The 22,587-nt window shown below is 36.2% G+C and overlaps 1 protein-coding gene across 1 annotated transcript in view; it reads right to left on the reverse strand.

Moving 5' to 3' along the window:
- Positions 1-242: 242 nt before the first annotated feature.
- The window catches only part of Efhc1 (EF-hand domain containing 1), a 59,902-nt gene continuing 37,557 nt past the window's right edge, over positions 243-22,587 (reverse strand). The window contains exons 7-11 of the mRNA XM_071613929.1: positions 18,011-18,151; positions 12,851-13,064; positions 12,300-12,447; positions 1,869-2,079; positions 243-458 (exon numbers count right to left, since the gene is read on the reverse strand). Of these exons, the coding sequence (XP_071470030.1) occupies positions 387-458; positions 1,869-2,079; positions 12,300-12,447; positions 12,851-13,064; positions 18,011-18,151 (786 nt within the window). The 3' untranslated portion in view covers positions 243-386. The remainder of the gene's footprint in view (positions 459-1,868; positions 2,080-12,299; positions 12,448-12,850; positions 13,065-18,010; positions 18,152-22,587) is intronic.

Raw genomic sequence — 22,587 nt, forward strand, 5'->3', positions numbered from 1 at the left:
GGCAGTCAGGCAGGAGGAATTTGCTAGTACTCAGGGGAGGGTCAGCCATTTTGTTTTGTCCAGATGACTAGTTGGGCCCAACCACTTTGGGGAAGGCAATCTGCTTTGCTTACCAATTCAGATGTATTCTGAATCAAAAACAGAATAATGTTTGATGAAATATCTGGGTAGTCTGTGTCCCAGTCAATTGACACATAAAATTAACCATGACAATACCCCAACCACCCAAAATAAGGCACTGATCCTATAAAAACCAATTTAATTGAGATTTTTGGAGAAGTGAAATATAATCAAAAAAGAAATATAACTTCAGGAGCTCTACAAGATATATTTCCAATTGTGGCTCCAACATAAAAAAATTATATTGTATTCTCTCATCAGCCAGATCAGTTTGAGAAAGCACGAACAAAGTTATAATAGTCAATTCTGTCTTCTCCATGAGAGCACATCCTGATTAACTGCAGAAGAGAGCAAAGAGAACAAATGAGACAGGTGGGCTTCCTTCAACTTAACTGCAGAGCACACTTATCCCCCACCTTTGTAAACCCAAAGTTCAGTTTTTATATCCTCAGTTGATTCATAAATGATCCTATGAACCTTGTAGGTAGGTCAGACATTGCCATCATCTTCAACTTAATGAAACCAAAGTTGGATGGTATAAATTACCTGTCCAAGATTTCAAGATGATCACCCATATTTATAAGGGTGCTGTCATTTTCAAAGCAAATTGTTTCAAGTAGAAGCCTTTGTCTACCAGGAAATAAGACTCTTATATAGTAGGTTGCTAATATTGCAACCTAATAAAAGAATCTAGTTCTATTACTGTTTATACTGTGTCCCTTGAAACTCAGCTGTGACTGATAACAGAATGATTTCCTGTGGTTGTCTTTGTAAGACATGTGCAAATCTACCCCACCTTTCCCTTCCCTGTCCCACTTCCCAATGACAGCCATTCCTCTCTCCCAAGTCAGTTCCCATGTCATATGGTATAAATTACTAAAAATCAAAGTAGGCATGCTGTCAATCTAAGGTATGGGGAGTTAACTGGACGCTTGGCCCACATGAACAAATACCCTTCTTTCTGCCCGCCTCTACTCCTTGCTAATATTCCTGTTCATAAAAACTACTCATCTATAACCTAGTCACTTTAGCCCTAAACAAAATCCTTTCCTAAATGAATCTTTAATTCTGAACTTGGTTTTTGCTTAAATATCTTCAAGAAGGGCTATAGAATTTCAATGTTCTTAGTGTGAATATTTTGAAGATAGTAAGCCAGAGTCCTTGGCAAATGTGTTAGGGGGATGGATTTTGTTCTGACTTTCAGGGGAACCCTGACTAAAGGAATTAGTAATGAAGGAACAGCATGAAACTTAATTGATTTATGAAAATTCTAGGAGAAGAACTTCCTTGCCTTTTGTCTATTTGTGGCTGACCATACCCTTTACATACTGCTTGGGCAGTGTTTGTGTCCACATGCTAGCCCTACTGAGGGGCTAAGCTACACGTTGGCTGTGAAGGGCATTAAAGGCTTTCCACCATCCTATTCAATCAACTGATCTTTGGGTCTCCTCCTGGCAGCTCCCCATCCAGGGTCATCTCTGCTGCCTTCCTTCAGCCCTGACGTATTGGTCTATCAACACTCTGTGCTATCTAGTCCCAGGCCCACTTATTGAGAAGCCCTTCAACAGAAATTAAACAAGGATGCCAATGCTAGAATCGGGGAAAATACCATAATCAAGGACAGTAGTTATGATTGGAATATCCTAAATCTCCCTCATTTAAAATAAAATACACATACAATTGCCTTTAGGAAAGAATGATTGGTGCTTAGCCTCTACAATCAACCCCCAAAAGAAATTCATACCAACCTCCTTAACCAAGGAGTCATCAATTGGGACGTTAAAGGATTCACAGATTTTAAAGAACATCTCTCTGTCCACATATCCTAATGCTTCCTTGTCATGAGCTTGAAATGCTTCATGTATGTTATCTTTGCATGAATAATCTTTCAGTTGCTTCTGGACTGTGTCAATTAAGGCTTCCAGTTCCTGCTTGCCTGGCTCCTCTTTAGCTTGCTTGCTGTAGAGAAAGGAAGGACATGACTGGACATGGTATTTATTTATTTATTTATTTTTAAGAGAGAGAATTTTTAATATTTATTTTTTGGTTTTCGGCGGACACAACATCTTTGTTTGTATGTGGTGCTGAGGATCGAACCCGGGCCGCACCCATGCCAGGCGAGCACGCTATCGCTTGAGCCACATCCCCAGCCCTGGACATGGTATTTATTCTTGACCAATCTTATCTCAGTGACCAAAGTTCTCACTTGGTGGAGTCAGGGAAGCTTCTAATGACAAACAGCTTTGACAAAGAGCTGACCAGTAGAACACTTGCCCATGGAAGCTGGCTGATGACCAATGCCCACATTGGGAAGGCCTGACAGGGGGCAGTTTTTCATTGCCTGTCTTTTTGCCATATGTTAAATCACTGCACCACAAAGAGCCAAAGCTAATACCACCGCCATCCCAAATTTGGTATTTACAGGAACCACATGATTGTCTCTTCCTGCTTTGCAGATTAACATTACCTATCTAAAAATAAATGTCTTGAGTGTTTTAAAAATATGCATATAACTATGCAGCCAGAAATCTCTTGTAGTTTTAACTTTTTCTCCAATTCTCCCTGAATTTTGTGAAGGCTCATCTATGGAAGTTAAGGGGCTGCCCTATGTGGTGGTGAGAAGTTTAAGCTTAGCCTTTACTGAAATGAAGAGAAATTAATAACAGAGCATTAGGAAGAGGAAGGCCTGTCCCTTCAAAACACAGCACCCTAAGTAGAAGCTCAATTTTTATTTCCTTTGAACAAGAAGCAACAGCTACAAAATTGAGGAATTTTAGAGCTAGAAAAGTTTCCCACATATTCATAAATTCTTTTAGAACAAAATGAACCCAGATAAACCCAGTAAGCATTCTTCCCTTTTTCAGTGATTGGAAAACAGACTTAAAGACCTATCCCAGATTCACATCAGAGGCAAGACCAGAACTCACGACTCACTCCATTCCAACATGTTCTTTCAAGGATGCCTGACTACCTCTTACTGAATCCCTCTCCTGCCATGACTTCAAAACCACTAACCCACTGAATTTCTATTCTTATTTTTTCTTGTATATAATATTCAAAAAGTTCACTGTTGCAACTAGCCTCTTTTAAATTAAGTTCTTTTTACCTACTGTTGATGGTTGCTGGGAGAGATATAAAGTGGTATAATCTTTCAGGAGTCATTTTAAACAAGGAGCAAATGGTCAAGCAAAGAATTCCAAATAATTTATCCTAGGGAAATAATCATGGATTGTATGAAAAGATAAATCTATGAGAATGTTTTTAGATAGGCTAAATAGCCAAAAATACTAAATTGGTTAAAATACTTTAATCAAGTAATGGAATAATAATGAAGCCATCAACAATGCTGCAGAGAGTGGAAGATTGTTAGAAAATTGAGGTATTAGAGTATGAAAACAAAGTGCTAGCTTTTGTGTAAAACTCATGGGAGAATAAAAATATATATTCAACTTTGCCTATATTATGTAAAGAAACTCTGGGAAGATAATTTAAAAAAAAGAAAACAAAGACAGTCTCCTATGGGGGATGGAGTAAGTAGTAGATGGAATATTTGAGTATAAGGTCTACCCCAAATATATTAAGCTATCAATGTTCCATAAAATATTTCACAATATCAGGAATATTTATGGTAGGCTATCAAGTAAAGTCAGTTAAATAGTATGATAGAATTAGTACATTTCATATGCATATTAAAAAACAAAATATTAGAAGTCATCTCTGGGATATGAGATTTTCAACATATTTTTGCTTATATTTATTTGCATTTGCATGGAAATGGAAGGAGACCCTCATTGTTATACAAAATTACATATAAGGGGATGTGAGGGGAAAGGAAAAAACAAAACAAAACAAGGGAGAGAAATGAATTACAGTAGATGGGGTAGAGAGAGAAGAGGGGAGGGGAGGGGAGGGGAGGGGGGATAGTAAAGGATAGGAAAGGTAGCAGAATACAACAGTCACAGTATGGCAATATGTAAAAACGTGGATGTGTAATTGATGTGATACTGCAATCTGTATACGGGGTAAAAATGGGAGTTCATAACCCACTTGAATCTAATGTATGAAATATGATATGTCAAGAGCTTTGTAATGTTTTAAATAACCAATAAAAAAATTTTACTCCCTTAATTTAAAAAATGTGAACATGTTATTTTTACAGTATGGCAAAACAATAAAAATCATCATAAAAATCACCAGTAACTAAATGACCTATGGCATTATGTATTATAAAAGCAGACTATGTTTAACTGATCGGTGTAATTCCAGTGATGTATACTAAATTATAAATGATTGTCAAGGAACTATTTTAGTGTCACAAACTATTCAAACCTCATTCTGCACATAGTTTCAGGAATTAGAGCCATGGAGCATATTAAGTCAAAATGTGATCATCATCCAATCACTTTGGGAAAAATGACGAGTAACAAAGACAATACTTCTTCCTTCCCTGAAGATGTCAGATGCCCATTTCCTTTCATACATCAGGGAAATGCCCAGGCATCAGCAACCTTTGAACAAGATGGAATATATGCAGAGATAGATGGCAAGGAGTGGTATTGTTTAAGGCAGGCATAGTTAAAGTTAGAGCCCCTAATTTATTATGAGGGCACATGCCAGGGCCCATTCTATAAGGGAGCAGCAATTCGTAGGCCAAGTTGTTGCTCCCGTGGGTCAAAAACGGAAAATAAAGATATTGTGTCCACCTAAAACAAAAATAAATAAATAAATTTTTAAAATGGAACTCAGGGGCCTGCTAGTTATGCTTAGCAGGAACTGCCTACTGAGAGGTGGCTAGAGAACCCAATACGTGGGATAAAAATTGTTCCAAGCCCTCCAATGCTCTACCTTTACTTTCCATAAAAGTGAATGTGTGTTCTATAGAGTGATCCCATGGGTAAGATGGTAAGATGAATGTTAATGATTTTTCAGTCTGCTCTTAGAATATTCTGCTACAAGCACCCTGGCAAGTCCTCTACTTAGCAGGAACTGAGTGGAACTAATGTATTTTCTTAAGTAAATAGTCTGAAATCCTATTCTCCCTTTCCTACAGTATTTCTTTTGGTGGAAGGCAGTTCTAATAATGTGTCAGAGCTTTAAGTGGCCATTTCTATTGCAAAGACTCAGTGTAGACCTCCTGGCGTGACCTTAGCTCTTGATCTGTAACCCATACCTCCCCTTTGCCCCAGTAAAGGTAAACCCATCCCAGGACAGGCAGTCACTGGCCCAGGGAGCTTCGGTTATGGCCAAGAGTTTTACTAAATGAAAACGTGCCTGATTTATTGGTGCTTTTCTCTGGAAAAGCAAAAAGACTGTAATACAAAACTTGGGCTCTGGACTCAGAGCACCTGGTTCAAAATCTCAGCTTGGCCATTTTAAGGCTGCATAATCTTCATCCAGTTCCTTAACTGCTCTGCAACTCAGTGCTTTCATCTGTAATAGGTGGGGGAGGGGCGGCAGTTAAAGGAAACCATCTCACAAACACTCTTATCAGAATTAAATATAACATATAAATGACATACTGCCTGACACAGCAGTGACACAACAAATGGTAGTGCTTAACCGAGTTCCTTTTTTCTTTTCTTTTTCTTTCTTTCTTTTTTTTTTTTTTTGGTACCAAGGATTGAATCCAGGGACACCTAACCACTGAACCATATCCTCAACCTATTTTATTTTTTATTTTGAGACATGGTCTCACTAAGTTGTTTAGGGCTTCACTAAGTTGCTAAGACTGGCTTTTCACTTTGTGAGCCTCCTGCCTCAGCCTCCTGAGCTGCTGGAATTAGAGGTGTGAGTCACGACACCTGGATCTAGTTCTTTGGCCTTTTACCATTTGCCCTTTCCTTTTTTCTGGCCTGGAATATAGATGTAAAGTTAGAGATGCAACATGACTTTGTGGCCACAGAGTGAAAAGCATGATGACAAATGGTACTTGTGAAAGCTGAGAAGAGAGTGAGACATCAGGTCTCTGATGGCATTATAAAGCCCCCACACCAGCCTGAGTCTGTTTACCTCCAGACATAATGTTCCATGAGAAGTATCAAACTCCACTGGGTTAAGCTGATGTAAGTTTGCTGTGTTGTTACTGTTGCAGTTATCATGTGCAGCAAATGTAACTTCTAACTGATAGAGAGCTTTAAATTAGGAAATGGTGTTGAGAAGGAAAAGAAGAAGTCAGAGGCAAGAGATTACAGAATAAAACAAAAGAACACAGTGTATTGGATGTGCTGCAAAATGGAAGAGGTCAAGGTTATCTCCAAGGTTTCAAATCAAGATATTGATTGCATTAAGAGGGGAATTAGCATTTACTGACTGCCTCATGTGTTCTCATCATTATGTTGGTGTTTTATGTGTCCTCACAATTCATTGCTATCTCAACTCCATGGGACAGATAGGCAGAAAGAAAGAACAGGGCCAAAAGCAGGTGAGCTGGAAAGATGAAAATGACAATGACTTTTTTGTTGTACAAAGTGTGAGGTGCCAATGATTCAGATGGACAAAATACCTAGAACCTACAGCAGACAGAAATGTAGGAATTCCTTCCAGAGAATGGTTAGCATGGAGAGCACCTCACACACTGTGTGATGTTAAGGGAGTTTAAAGAAGGCAAACAAGAGGACCAAAAACTGGACCTGGAGAAACACCAGCCTACTAGAAGTAAGTAGGAAAAAGATACATAAAATAGGCTTTAAGAGAGGTAGGAATAATTAGCTTTCCAGAACTTAAAAAAGAGGGCGTCAAAAGTGGGTGGTTAACATACGTAAGTCAGGAAGGCCAAATACTGGATTAGAGGATCAGGAAACTGGCACAGAGGCCAATCCAGTCTGCTGCCTGCATTTTTTTAGGCATAAAGTTTTATTGGAACACAGGAACTCCTATTCATTTACAAGTAGCTGCTTTCACACTGCAAGGGCAGAGTTAGGTAGTTACAGAGATGGTATGGCCCACAAAACCTAAATCATCTCCCAGTTGTGCCTTTATAAGTAGATATTTGCCTGCTCCTGCTCTAGATTCCAAGCTCCCCATTCTCTCATATATTTATTACAAGGTCTGACATATGGTATAAGCTCAAGAATATGTTGAATTAATGAGATGACACCATTATATCTGGAAAACAGAAATGACCTTCAAGAAAGCAATTAACAAGGAGCGCTTCGATTTTGGAAAAGTCAGAATGTGGGTTCAGACACAAATAGAAGAATTAAGTTTGGAGAAATAGGAGCTACCTACTCTGCCAAAAGAAGGTAAAGAAACAATGAGTAATAATATAGAAACATTATAAAGGAAAGAGTGGAAATACTGGATCACTTTGATCTCATATTTGAAGCTAACTGCAAAGAAATCTTAGAAGAGCTTGGGACTTAAAGAAAATGGAAAAACAAATGAGAATATTTGGAAATTTCTCCTTTGGAAAAGTGGCAGGAGAGAAAAATAAGAGAAAAAGAAAGGAGAGGAGGTCCTCTTAAAGTTGAAGGTCATAAATGACACAAAGATAGAACAAGAATAATCTATCTGGACTTGTGTGTTACGCTAGTCAAACATGCAGGTTTTGTGTAGAGCATGGGTTTATGAGCATGGGCATTTGTTATCCTTAAATCTGAGTTAAAAAACTGCAATGAGAAATCAAGACCCGAAAAGAATTTCAGAACTTCAAAATGCAGTCCAATACTCAGCTACCATTCTAATTTTCTGGTTCAGAGAAACAAATAGCTGACTCTAAATTTTCTTCTCCTGAAACTATCATGTGACATAAAAATTTTCACTCAGGCCTGACAAATACCTTTTCATTACTCTAGTCAAATAAAGGATTTGTATTTCCTTACTGTGAGATTCATGATAAGATGGGAGAGGTATAAGCCAAAGATGAAACGGTTAGAAGACAAAGAAGGTATGACACTTGGATTCATATCTTGAAGAATTCCCTCTCACTTATCTCTGATCCATCAAAAGAGAGGAGAAGTGAGGATCAAAACAAGGATAGCAATAGATTTCTTAACCAAGAACTTGAATTTTTCTTTATTTTTATTGACCCCCCAGTGGTATTTTTTTTCTCAATACAAAATCAAAAATGTGATTTTTCTAAAAGGTAATTTGCTGAAACAAGTAGCTTTCTATTGTCTGCTGATATTTGCACAGACATGGGGAAATTACAGAACAAAGTTTTTTGAGAAGTACTTGAATTAAATATGACCATGGATGGGCCCTTAGTGGTATTTAGTCCCCACTAAGCCTCCCGCTTTCCTAGACAGCTGCCCTGTTTCTTCAGGCCTGAGACAAATATTTTAACATCTCTGGAATTAGGATCCATTTTTCAGTTGATGTGGATTTTTTTTCATATATCTGTGGATTATAATTTGCATTTTCTCTCTTTTTTATTAGGAGATTAAATAATGTTATGTCTTTTTCACTTTATTTTTATATTCATTTTTAACTTCATCTATATATTTAATAAATAAAGCATTTCACAACTTCTCTTCTTCCTACTGACTACCTCACTGGCACAATCAGAAGGGGTCCCAAGCATATCTAAGTACTTACCAGCATCTGTACCCAGGTGCCTTGCCTTCCTGCCTGCTGCCAAAGAACAATGTTTCAAAGAATAATCCCAAGATCCCTGAAGGTTCCCAGGATGCTATTGGGGGTTAACAAAGCCAAAACTATCCTCATAATAATTCGGTCATTATTTATCATTTTACTCAGGTTTTCTCACAAGTGCACAATGGAGTTTTCCAAAGATTCACAAGGAATGATATCATAGAAGTCTAAATTAAAAAGCAGATAAAAACTCAGCTCTCTTCTATTAGTAAAACCAGACATTAAAGAGATTTGCAAAAGTATAAAACAATGCCATTCTTCTCACTGAAGGCTTTTGATTGAGAAAATGGAGGATTTTGTTTCCCCACAGAAATTATATTTTTTGTTAACATGAAATGAGTTTATTTTTCTTTTAAAAATTAATATTTAAATTTTTCAGATATAGTTTGCATGCTAAATATAAAAAAAGATACACAACAATTCTTTAGGGTCCTCAATAATTTTTAAGATTTCAAAAGTGTCCTATGACCAAAATATTCAAGAATGATTGACCTAGATGCAGGGTTAGTGCTTCTACCTAAAGCCACCTTCTTGTCTTGAATACTAACCCCCATACTCTTTCACATACTCTAGCAATTCTCTTTCTTTCCCCCACCTCTCTCTCTCTTACAGAATTTTCATATATAAAATGCTGTTATTTCTTCTATTTTAAAGCAAAAACAAAACAAAACCTGTCTTGAATTTTCTTCCTCTGCCAGCTTCTCCATTCCTTCTCTGTTCACCTTTGCACCAAACCTTCTCAAAAGAGTTATCTGTACTTCTGGTAAAAAATTCCTCTTTCCATTCTCTCTTAAATCCACTCCCATTAAATTTTCTTATGCCTCTCTTTGCCCTAAAACTCCTCATTAAGCTCCCCAATTCTGTGCAAAATGCCAAATCCTTATTTGACACATAAATCATTCCATCTTCCTTGATACACTGACAGTTCTGGATTTGCACAGTTCTAAGATGCATGAATCTCAGTCACCACCATTTAGTAAAACAACCCAGTCCCTCAACAACATGGTTCAAATCCAAGTTACCACAGTTTATTAACCTTGAGTAATTCATAAATTAAAACTTCTATGTCAGGTCATTAGTGAACTAATTGTAACATAAATAGCAGATGCACATTATGATCAGTGACAATCACATCACTTGTCTCCAAGTCTATTGTCTCTTGGTTCCCGTGCATCTGTTTTTCAGTTCATTCACAGCCAAGTGCATAACTACTTTGCCTCCTCTTTCTTGGGGACACAGCAACATGATACTTTACAAAAATGGATCATCAAAAGAGGGAATTGTCCAAAAGTGAAATTCTGGTCAAACATAAATGGAGTTATGAAAGAAACAGTTGAATGTGGCAATGTGGATGCTGCTTTCTTTCAAAAGATGGTGGATATGTGGCCAGAGGAACTCCATGAAGGTGAAGCTACTGACACAGGTGAGGAAAGCAGTTGCAATGAAAAGGACGAGAATACCTTGGAGGCCCATAAAAATACTGCTGTGAGAAGAACTCTCAGAGACAACTTACCCTCAGTAAAGAAATTCTAGAATATCTTTCATGACATTTGAAGGTAAAAATGATAAAAATGTTAGAAATTGACCAAACTTAAACAGGAGTATGACAATGTGCCAAGTCACAGAAAACATGTTCACTCTGTATCACAAGTTACACAATTAGAACAAGGCAAGCACTGTTCAAACTACTCTTGATACTTTTTTTTCAAAAATAAAATACTTTACTTCTCAGTTCCCATTGTTTTAAACTACAATGTGCTGAGTAAAAACTAGTTTTACCATTTTTTTGTTTCCCTACATGAACATAATGATCAGAATTAATATGGTGACAAAAATTTTTTAACAGAATAATAGTAAGTTTTCCTGTATTACTACAGTTGTTTTTCACAGTCACTCAATGGTGTTTCCAGTCCCACACAACTGAAAAAGGAGGACTGTCCCTACTCTCTTTATGTGACTTCCAGGTTGCCATACTCTCTTGACTTTTTTTCTGCCTACTGGTGGTCCTTTCCAGTTTCTCCTGTTCTTAGCATCAGAGGACCTCAAAGCCTAGCTGCACTTTTTCTTTTTATTTTTCTTTTTGGTACTGAGGATTGAGCCCATGCTTTACTACTGAACTACAGCCCCTTTTATTTTTTTACTTTGAGATAGGGTCTCACTAAGTTGCTTAGGGCCTCAAAAAATTGCAGAGGTTGGCCTTGAACTTGCAATCCTCCTGCCTCAGCCTCCCAAGTCACTGGGATTACACCACTGTGCTGGGCTATTCACTTATTTATCTATACTAACTCCCTTTGAAATTTCATTCAGTCTCATGGCCTAAAATATCATCTATATGACAACAATTGCCACATTGACTTCTTCAGCCTAGACCTCTCACCTGAACTCCTGACTTACATACCCAACAGTCTATATGACATCTCTACTTGGCTATTTCTTTTAAGTATTAAACCTAGTATATCTAAAACCAAAATTCCCACCTTTATTCCACTAAAAACCTCCTCTATCTATAGTCCACATTTTTCCATCTCAGTTGATGACAAGTCCTTCCTTCCTGATGTTCATGCCAAAAACCTTAGAGTATCCTTAACTATTCTCTTTTTCTCACAGCCCCTGTATAATCTGTCTGTAGTCACACTGGCTCTACCTTCAAAATATAATGAAATCACCACACTTTTCCCACACCTCCACTCACCACCCTGGTCCATGCATCATCATGCCTTGCCAGGACTACTACTGTGATCCTCTTAGCTGGTCTCCTTCCTAATCTATTTTCAATAGAACAGCCAGGGTAATTCTTTTAAAACATATATCACATCTTGCTATTCCTCTACTCAGAAAATCCCATGGATTTTCATTTCATTCAGAGAAAGACCAAGATCTTTCCACAGACCTGTTAGGCCCTACACAACCTGGCCCTTTGTTAGTTTTCTAATTCAATCTCTTCTTCTCCCTCACCTCCCTCCATGTTAGCTACTCCCACTAGTCTACTGCTGGCCAGTGCTACCTGAATACTCTAGGCTGGGTGTGTGCTACCCCTCAGAGACTTTGCACTCTTTATACAAGCTATTCTTCCAGATGTCCACCAGGTGAACTCCCCAAAGTGTTGCTCAAGGTCACTTTCTTAAGGTACAATCATCCACACTAAGTGACTACAACCCAGTTTCCCCATCCAGAAGCCCTTATCATGTGCATTTTGCCCTATTTTCCCATGGCATTTGTCACTTAGTATACTGTATAATTTACTTATTTGTGTTAATATCTATCTCTTGCTGCTTAGAAGGTCAATTCCATGATGTCAACAACTTCTTGTCTATTTTATTTATTGCTAAAGCTCAATGACCTAGTGATAGCATCTTAAATACAGGTATTCAATAATTATTTGCTAAATAAATGTAGCTGAAAAAGTTCCAAGTTACTAGTTATTATACTAAATTCAGGGAACTTTTTGTGTAGATCTAATAAACTCCAATATGATGAGGGAAATTTGAAAATCTAAAATATTATTACACATTCATTTTGACAAGAATTACTTCCTGGAAATTTTGCATATGCCAAGGCCAAAAAGGACCCTAGCCAGTCAAACATACTTCTCTAGTTCTGGTGCAGGAATTTCTTGCTTTCGGACATGGTTCTGAATTGACGAGAGTGCTTCTGGTGAATACTGGGCAGCATTGCTCTCCATGTATTTTAGAACATACTCATCTATATCAAGGATGATGAATCGGTGGCCAAACACTGGAAAGAGGTAGCAATACACTTAGTTTTATTGTTTCCCTCATGTGATCAGAGATAAAATACTATTAACACTCCAACGATATGACCCAGACTAATGAATTATCAATAGCTGTATAAATTAATATGCAGTACTTTTCTCAGCTTTTAGGAAGACCATTGTCAACACCTAACTAACATGGTTGCATTAATGTAAAAAATTTAGTGCCAACAAATGCAACCAATCTAAAGTTTAATTGATAAGGAATGAGGTTAAGATATTATACCACTTATAAAAGTCTACTAGATTTATCTCATCTGGAATAAAACCTAATTGCCTCTCACAAAACTTAAATTAATTAAATTACAACTAAGAAGAACCCATTTACTCAGTCAGTGGGAAATTCTGAACTGTGTTTGGACCTACCGTCAATGACAGCACCAATGAAGAAGTCGCTAGGGCCATAGTAGATGGGGTTTTCTGCCTCAGAGAATGGTTTAATAACTCTAGTCCTCCCAAGGTACTTGCCCCCAATGATACCAGAATTTCTAACAGGAGGCTCAAAGATACTGATCATGTCAGTGGCTAGAAAATAAGAGAAGATAAATCGGCGGTCTTTGTCTTCTGGGATAGGGGATTCCTAGAAGGGTGAAGAAAAGAAGATGTTATGAAGATTCCTAATCTAGCCAGTTTCCCCAAATTTAAATTCCTACAGAGCCAGGTATATAATAAAAATCAATCAATAAACATGAGTTCTACTACATATTTTATGCATTACAAAGCACATATAAAAATATTGGGGGCTATGAAATAAGTGCACTCATAAGTAAGATATAGATAGCCAGGCATGGTGACGGGCCTGTAATTCCAGTGGCATGGGAGGCTGAGGCAGGAGAATTACAAGTTAAAAGCCAGCCTCAGCAACTTAGTGAAGCCCTAAGCAACTCAACAAGACCTTGTCTCCAAAATATGAAAAAGGGCTGGGGATGTGTCTCAGTAGTTAAAGACTTGGGGTTCACTCCCGGGTACCAAAAAAAAAAAAAAAAGAATATAAAATCAACAGACAAAATAATATTTTCTTAACAAACATTACATATTGTATGGTCTTGTATACCCTTTGGAAGGCATGTACACTGTTTTGAAAATCACTGTTCAAATTCTGTTTTTAATGCTCTTCTAACCCTTCCTCAAGTCCTCAACTAGCTTGCTAAGCATACAGTTTACCACTGAGCTACACTCCAGGCCACAACTTTTAAAAAATACGATATATTACTGGGCATGGCGGTGCACACCTGTAATCCCACCTACTCAGGAGGCTGAGACAGGAGGATCACAAATTTGAGGACAGCCTCAGCAACTTAGCAAGACCCTAAGCAACTTAATGAGACCCTGTCTCAAAATTAAAAAAAAAAAAAAGAAATTGAAAATTTGAGTAGTTGAATGATTTGCTCCTCATTTGTGAATAATGTAATTACATAGTTTTCAAAGGACCTAACATAGTACACTAAAATTCATATCAGACAACCACCATGTGTAGTACCTGATGTAAATAAACTTTGTTGAGCAAATTGGATTCTTCTGTGTTTTTGGTCTTCAGAGTTTCTTTGACAGGCAGGACATGCACCAGAACCAATTTTTCTCTTGTAATGGCATAAAGTTTTTCTTTTGTGCTCAAATTAATGTTTTTACACTTCCCCAAGTTCCTGGGCCAGCACTCTATTCTGAGTCCCAGGCAGTTTACCAGCAGATTTTTACTTAGGCAACAATCACCTGCCTAGCTTTCTTTCACTTTATTGTCTCACAACATGTCCAGTGTCCTTGTCTGAACTCCTTATATTAACTCAATTATACTGAACCTATTGATATTTGTCTCTGGTCATTTTTAACTTAATTTCCCTCTTTTCTTCTGAAGTCCCCACCTCACTCCTACACCTTTCCCCCTGATTGTCCAGCATGCTTTCTTTTTTTAGAACTTTTGTGAGGAGCCTAATAAATACAGTTCTCTACTTTAGCAAATAAGTAAAAAAAAAAAAAACATTTGAAAATTACCTTGACCAGAAAGAATATCACTTCTTTTTCCCTGACTATTCAAAGATACCCACTATTTCATTGCTAATAATTCTGATGGCTTTCTTTTAAATGTTTTTTTTTTTTTTTTGTCATGAACTACAACAAAGAGAGAACTACAAAAACAAAGAAAACCCCGTAATATACAGCTCAAAGAATTTCACAAAGTGAACAACCATGTAATCACCACCCATGTCAAGAAATAGAACACTGACAGAACCTAGAAAGTGCTCTCTATATGCTACCTTTCCCCACCAAAAAAGCCACTATCTTGAGTTGTATGGTTTTCTTTATTATCATCACAAACAGGCATCCCAAAATAGTTTTGTTTTGACTGCTTTTAAATCTTATTTTAAATGAAATTATATGACATGTATGTATTAATTTGTGTCTGTAACCTTACATTTTAAATTATGTTTGGCCAGGCATGGCGGCACATGCTTGTAATCCCAGCAGTTCAGGAGGCTGAGACGAGAGGATCACAAGCCCAACTTAAGCAACTTAGTGAGACCCTGTCTTAAATGACAAAAGGGCTGGGGATGTAGCTCAGTGATTAAGTGTCCCTGGGTTAAATCCCCAGTACTCTCAAAATTATGTTCGTATGATTTATCCATGCTAATATTTTAGGCTACAGTTCACTAATTTTCACTGTATAGAATTCAAATCATTGTACAAATTAGCCATAATTTATTTATCTATTCTCTAATAGGTAGATACTTAGGTCTAGTATGGATATTATGGCTATTACTTTTGGCTATTATAAATTATACTGTTATGAACATATTTATCTTTTGGTGTATAAATAGAATACTATCATTTTGGCACAATATGATATTCTGGACTATGCTAAATTGTTTTACTAAGTGGAAGTATCACTGAGAGTATGAGAGTTCCTATGGCTCTATATTCTCACCAACATACTAATCATTCTGATGGGCGAGGAGAACAGTTCATTGAGGTAGTAATTGGCACTTCCCGGATTACTGAGGAGGCTGAGCACCTTCTCATATGTTTAAAGGCTTTTTTTATATTCTCTTTTATGAAATGCCTGTTAAGAAATGAATTGAGCTGGGTGCAATGGCACACACCTGTAATCCCAGCAGCTTGGGAGGCTGAGGCAGAAGGATCACCAGTTCAAAGCCAGCCTCAGTAACTTAGTGAGACCCCAAGCATCTTAGCAAGACCCTGTTTCAAACTAAAATATAAAAAGGCCTGGGATGTGGCTCAGTGGTTAAGTACCCCTGGGTTCAATCCCCCATACAAAAAAAAAAAAAGAGGGGGTGGGGGAGAGAAAGAAGGAAGGAATGAAGGGAGGAAGGAAGGAAAGGGAAGGAAGGAGAAGAAAGGGAGGGAGGAAAGGAAGAGAGGAAGGAAGGGATGAGTTGAGATTGTCCTTCACATATTTTGGATACGAGTTCTTAGGATTTCTGTAGCACACATTTTCTCTCATTCTGAGCTTGCCTTTTTTACTCTCTCAATGGTGGTTTTTGTTTTTGTTTTTTTGGTGTGTTTTTGGTTGTTTTGTTGAGGAACAGAAATTCTTCAACTTAATGTAGTTAAATTTACCCATTTTTAAAACAAGTACTGCTTTTTGGTTTCTACTAAATAAATCTTCTCTACTACGAATTAAGATTATACTATCATTAAGAAGTTTTATTGTTTCACCTTTCATATTTAAATTTTCAATCTATTCAGGATTAATTTTTATTTTTGGTGTGAAGTAAAGTTCAAATATTTTTATTTTTTTCCATGTGGATATACCTGTTCTGATATAATTTATTAAAAATAACTTATTTCCTAACCTCTCTGTAGTGCCATATTTGCCATGTATCTTACACATATAGCTCTGTTTCTGGGCTGACTATCCTAGTCCATTGGTCTAATTATCTATCCTTGCACCAAAAGTATATTGATTTCATTACTATAGCTGTATAATACATTGAGATGTTTTGTTGAGAAAATCCACTGATCTGATTCCCTTCCTACAGTGTTTTGGCTATTATTGATGCTTTGCATCTCAACCTAAATTATAGAATTGGTATGTCAAATTGCAAAAGTAAAAACACTTTGGGATTTTGGTTACCACAACTTTGAAATCATGGATAAATTCGGAGCAAATATTTTTGTAATACTGAAATTTCTAACCAATGAATATAATATGCCCCTTCATTTATTTAGGTCTTCTTTAATTTTCTTTATAATGTTTTAGGTATTATATACCTTTTGTTTGATTTATTTCTAGGAATTTAATATTTTTGGTGCTATGGTAAATGGTATTTTAAACTTCTTTTGTTTACTGATATTTGTATTGACTTTACTAACATAGAATGTAGATTATTTTTATTTTCTACATATAAAACCACTACTTTTGGATAATGAAATTTTATTTTTTCCTCTTCAATCCTTATGCATTTCTCTGTCCTTTCCTATCTTATTGCCATAGCAAGAAATTCCAGAACAATGTTGAACATAGGTGTGAGAGCAGTCTTGCCTTGTTCCTAACGTTAGGAAGTATACTGCTCACATTTCCTCACTATGTATACTGTTTACAGTAGATTTTTGGCAGATTGCCTTTAAAAGATTAAAAAAATAATGTTTTATTCTCTATTAAAAGATTTGTTTTTAAATCATAAGAGACTAATTTTATCAAATGCTTTTCAGAATCTATCTTTTCTCTTTTATTCTACCAATATGACAATTTTTCAAAACTAAAATAGACTTTTTTGGTTTGGTTTTCAGTTTTTGCTGAAATTCTCTATCTTATTGTTTACCTCCTTAAACATGGTTTTAAAAATGTTTGCGTTTAGCTGAGCATTGGTGGCTCACATCTGAAAGCCCAAGTGGCCTGGGAGGCTGAGGCAGGAGGATTGCAATTTCGAAGCCAGCCTCAATAAATGAGCAAGGTGCTAAGAAATTTAGGGAGACCCTGTTTCAAGAACTAAAAAGGGCTGTGGATGTGTATCAATAGTTAAATGCACCTGGTTCAATCCTTCGTACCAAAAAAAAAAAAAAAAGTGTGAAGTTTAATTTTGAATTTATGTCTATTTTCAATCTCCATGCTCTTAACCATAATCACATAACCTCTAAAAGGCAGTGTCTATTAATATGGTATGACTCAATTTCTTACATTTAATGAATATAAAATATATCAAGCTAGATATCACAGCTAATAATAAAATTTAGTAAGACATTACTAAATCACATTACCTGGAAAGATACATAAATACATAAATTATTTGAATACAGCACAAAATTTCATAATTGCTTACTAAAGAGGCAACAAGGTCTGTTGAAATTTGAAGAATAAAAGAGAGATTAATGATCTAAAAAAGGTTCATGGGGGAGAAAGGACTTCAGGACTTTAGCTAGGTCTTGGTTCAGGGGGACTATACTCAGTATTATTCAACCTTCTTGAAGACTAGGGTCTAGATTCAGTACTTGTTTTAGTAAAAACAGACAGGCAAATTGGACAAGAGTACACAATTCTAAGAACAGGAGGTACATAAAAATTTGACTCACCAGTGCAGCCAAATAACGAAGCACCTTGTTGTCATTCATCAGCATTTTAATAACATCTTTTCTTGGAGCTTTTGGAATAAGAGCAAAGCAATTCTGAGCAGAATCTTCAATTAATCCATAACCATTGTAAGGAGGTAATTCCTAGAGATACACAGGAATCAAGAAGTAAAGCAGATGCTATTTGTGTTAAAATTACATTAAAGCCAAGTACGGTGGCTCATGCCTATAATCTCAGCAACTTGGGAACCTGAGGCAAGAGGATCAAAAGTTCAAAGCCAGCCTTAGCAATTTAGTGAAACACTGTCTCAAAATAAAATTTAAAAAACCCAAACACTAAAAGGAGCTAGAGATGTGGCTCAGTGGTTAAACTGAGTTCAAACCCTAGTACCCACCCACAAAAAAAAAAAAAAAAAAAAATTACATCAAAGTTTAAAAAATCCTCTGGGGAAAAAAATCCTCTGGAAAACACTTATTCAAAACCAATTGCGCTATATACAAATTCAATCAGAAAAAAATAAAATTCCATTCTTCCTTTTTATGATGTTTACTGCTCACAGAAATGACTAATGATGCTACAATGTAACTGCTAGGGCTAGAAACTATTAGTGATGCCCCCTGATTACTTACTACCAAAGCAGGACCTAATCCTACTCTGCCAGTGAAAATGACCTTATGGTCACCCTAAGATGTTAAGACCCATGGGTCTTTCTGGTCTCTTTGTTTTAGGATGCTGGCCTCAGGGTGGCAGATCTGAAAACTCTTTTCTCAGATCACCCAAGTGTGCATGCATTTCTGTGTAAGTTGTAGGTGGCAAAGGGGTGGTCAGGACTTTATTCATACATTTTTTTCTATTTACCTCTATATTTTTAATATTCTTATTTCTTTATTTTTGCCACACAGGAGAGGATGGCAGGTATACTTTTTGAGAACTCAGACCCTTTGTCTACATAGAAGAGCTTAAAGCATCATTATAAAATGCTGAAATTTGTTTACCTAAAATCTTAGGTCAGAGACTAAGTTTTCCTCTTCCACATCAATACTAGGCAAACATCAACAATCTTCTTTTTCTTTGACTCTTTTTTTATCATGTACACTCAGGGAACTCAGCCTGTGTGTATGTGAGTGTGTGTGTGTGTGTATTTTTATATATATGTATATATAAAAAAATATATAAATACATATTATTTATATATATTTGTAAACATACATATATTTAATATAAATATATATTTAATGTATATATACATATATTTAATGTAAAAAATTATTTATAATATATATTTTAAACTTGTACATGCTTTCTCAAAATCTTTTTATATATTATATTCAGGCTCATTATCAAATTAATTCATATAGTCCCCAATTCCAGCTACAACAGGATATCCCCTCAAAAACAAATGACTCCATTATATTCATCTAAGGTATACTAATTGGAATTTCAACCCACTCACCCACTTGTTAGGACTGTAGTTAAAGGTATAATAATGTCCAGAATATGACTAGTGGATTCAGCAGGTGGACAATGGCCTAATTTGCTTCAATTGCAAAACCAATACCCAATAAATATTCAGGTTATTGTGACAGAGGGACCTCTGGCTGAGATATGACACATTAAACATTTGAGTTTCTCAAGAGGCCAGGCAGAAATATCAAAGTGGTGGTCCTGAATTTACTCTGCATATGTATCAATATATAAAGGGAACATCCTGATTAGAGGTGCAATCAGGGTTGAGGAATTTTCAGAGAGGCATTTATAGGTCTCTGAGCCTTATTCTCTCAAATTCCCACTTGAATTTCCTGAATCACACTTAATTTCCCCTGAGTAGAGTAATGACATTTCCTAAATATCGGTCGTCATGGCTGGGGTCCTGGCAATTTGCTTCTTGCACTTCTAAAATAGATAAGCCACTCTGACCATGGGACATCATCATCACTCCTAGATTCTCCTGTTCATATGATATTCCTACCAGAGTTATGCCTGAGCTTTCTTAACCAAGCTACTATACTTTGAGCCTGAGAGTCTCATATTCCTTCAGATATTCTTTTTAGGGACAACCCCAATCAGATTAGCTTTCTTAACACTGGTTCCTTCCTTTTCCTCCAGATGGATCCAGCCAAGATAAAATACATGTGGTCGTTGGATCTATAGTTACTTACTCTTGACCTAGCAGAGCAGTTTGACCTAAAAGTGCCTTGATTCTCGAATTATATATACCCAGTTTATATTTACTACTGTCCTTGGCCATTGGTTTGGCTCTAGCTTTATCTATCTCAATCCTGCTACAGCTTCCCATACTTGTTTTCCATTTATGTTGTTTAGAGTTAAAATAAATGATGTGTAATAACCAAGGATGATTCATGTAAGGACTGAAAGATATTTGCTTCTTGATAACTGGAGCTTTCTTACTCTTCTCTAACAAAGATTTTCAGAGATTGGCAGAGAATTTATTAATATGAGAATTATATATTGTGGAGAAGTCACTAAAAATTAACCAATGCTATGGTTAATATGCCATATGTATGGATGTTTTATTATATATACAGTTTGTTTCTATTAAACATAGAAGCAAGGAGAAGGGGAGAAAAACAAACTGAAATCTACAGTGGTTCTTCAGTTATCTCTGTTCTTTATCCAAGCTTTTCATCCTTTTTTTCCCCTTAAAAGACAGGTTATTGGGGTGGGGGGTGGAGATCATAGTAATGATTATGAGGGTATGAGGGACAGAGGTAACCTAAGACTCAAAAGCTTTCATTGGGTTAAAAGATGGATCAAAGCCTTTTCATTAAGGGCATTACTATGTTGCAGTCCCTGTCCATACTACCTCCTTCTTGTATGAATTTTTGATGTATAATAGAAATTCCTTGTGTCTTACAATGGGCAAGTACCTTAAACTATCATTTTGCCCTGTCTTTATCTAAAAACTAAAGTGGTAGAATAATTTGTTTCATAAAAATCTAGATCTTTTCCTATGATATTTTCTCTGTAGTACATCAACTTCTGCAAAACAATTTTAGCATCAGATGATTAATTATAATTCTTAATCAGTGAACACTCTTTTATGAGTTTTATCAGAGAAAAAACTGACAGCAGGAGCTACCACATTTCCTTCCAGAAATGTTATTGCTCATGGGAACTTATAGTCTACCAAAATCCAAATTCTTCTTTTTAACTGGTTTTATGAAACATTGTTTCTGAAAGACTTGTCTAAAGACATCTGCTGCCTTCCTGGGGAACATAACATATGTTTCCCAGGCAGTCTTCCATAGTCCAGTTCAAAAAACATATTACATATCTCCTATTTGTTAGGCACTGCAATAGGTGCTAGGAGCTGAAAAATGAAAAGAATATAGTCCCTGGCCTCAAAGAAGTTATAGTCCAGTAGAAAATATTCATAAACAGAATTTTTAATATAACTGATGAGTGCCAGGGAGGAGGGAGGCATAAAATACCCCAAGAGCAGAGACAAAAAGCTTTTATTATCCTTGACTAGAACTTTAGAGAAGCTTTCCTGGAGGAGAGAAAGCCAACACTGAGTGTTAAAGTATAAAATGAGCCATGTGAAGGGATGATGGAAAAGTGGTTCAAGCAGATGGAAGAGAACAAGAGAAAGTTTGGCAGAATGAAACAGAACATTCTATTGGCAAAATCTCATGTAATTTAGTATGATTATTGGCTAAGTAAAAGTAAGAGAAGAAGGAAATGAGGCAGAAATGAAGGGCCTGGGCTGGAGGAATTCAATAATTCCATCCTTTTATTTATTCCTTTTGAGGAGAAAAAGCCCAATGATGTGGTTTTATGCACACACCAGCAAAATAAATATGGGGGTAGGTATTAATATCCTATTTTACACATGAGTAACAGTCATAGAGAGATTTGTATGAGGTGCTTCTGTACAAACAGGTATAACAAAAAGCCGGTTTTCTTAGTTCATGATATTATACCATCTTAATACCTTAGATACTTCTTCAATTTACTATATATGTAATTTTTATAACTTGCAATTTTCTTTTGAAATTCTTTAAAAATATGTGCTTTGGATAAAATTCTGAAGGTTCATGTTTATCAGATCACTACTTTGGCACATTATAAGGTGCTATGAACTTATTCTCAGATCAGAGTAGACTTCTGGAATACACAGAATTGTGTGTCCCACTGTGGCTCTAAGAAAGCTATGTTGCAACGAAAGGTCATCTTCCAGCATCTTTAATTAATCAGTCTTTGTTTTGCTCTCAACCATTTTTGTGATATGATAAATATGATGAATAGGAAAAGAATAATGAAATACCCTAGGGTCTGAAATTTTAAAAGATACCTCTTTTTTAAAAAAAAAATCAAACTGAATAAAAATGTTATAAAAATAATACAAGGGAAAATTTGGGGAAGATGCCAAAGTAGGAAATACCAGGACTCACTCTCTCTCTACCTAAACAACAATTATACTGCAGAATCTGAGGTAGTAATTTTTAAATTCTGGAGTCTCTTGAAGACTTGTAACTTTCAGAAGAAGGCTTAGGCAGTAAATTGGTGAATTTTCATAAATTTCAGCTCTTATACAGTAGCAGCTACCAATCCTATA

Source organism: Marmota flaviventris, chromosome 6 (assembly GCF_047511675.1).
Source record: "Marmota flaviventris isolate mMarFla1 chromosome 6, mMarFla1.hap1, whole genome shotgun sequence".
Classification (NCBI taxonomy): domain Eukaryota; kingdom Metazoa; phylum Chordata; class Mammalia; order Rodentia; family Sciuridae; genus Marmota; species Marmota flaviventris.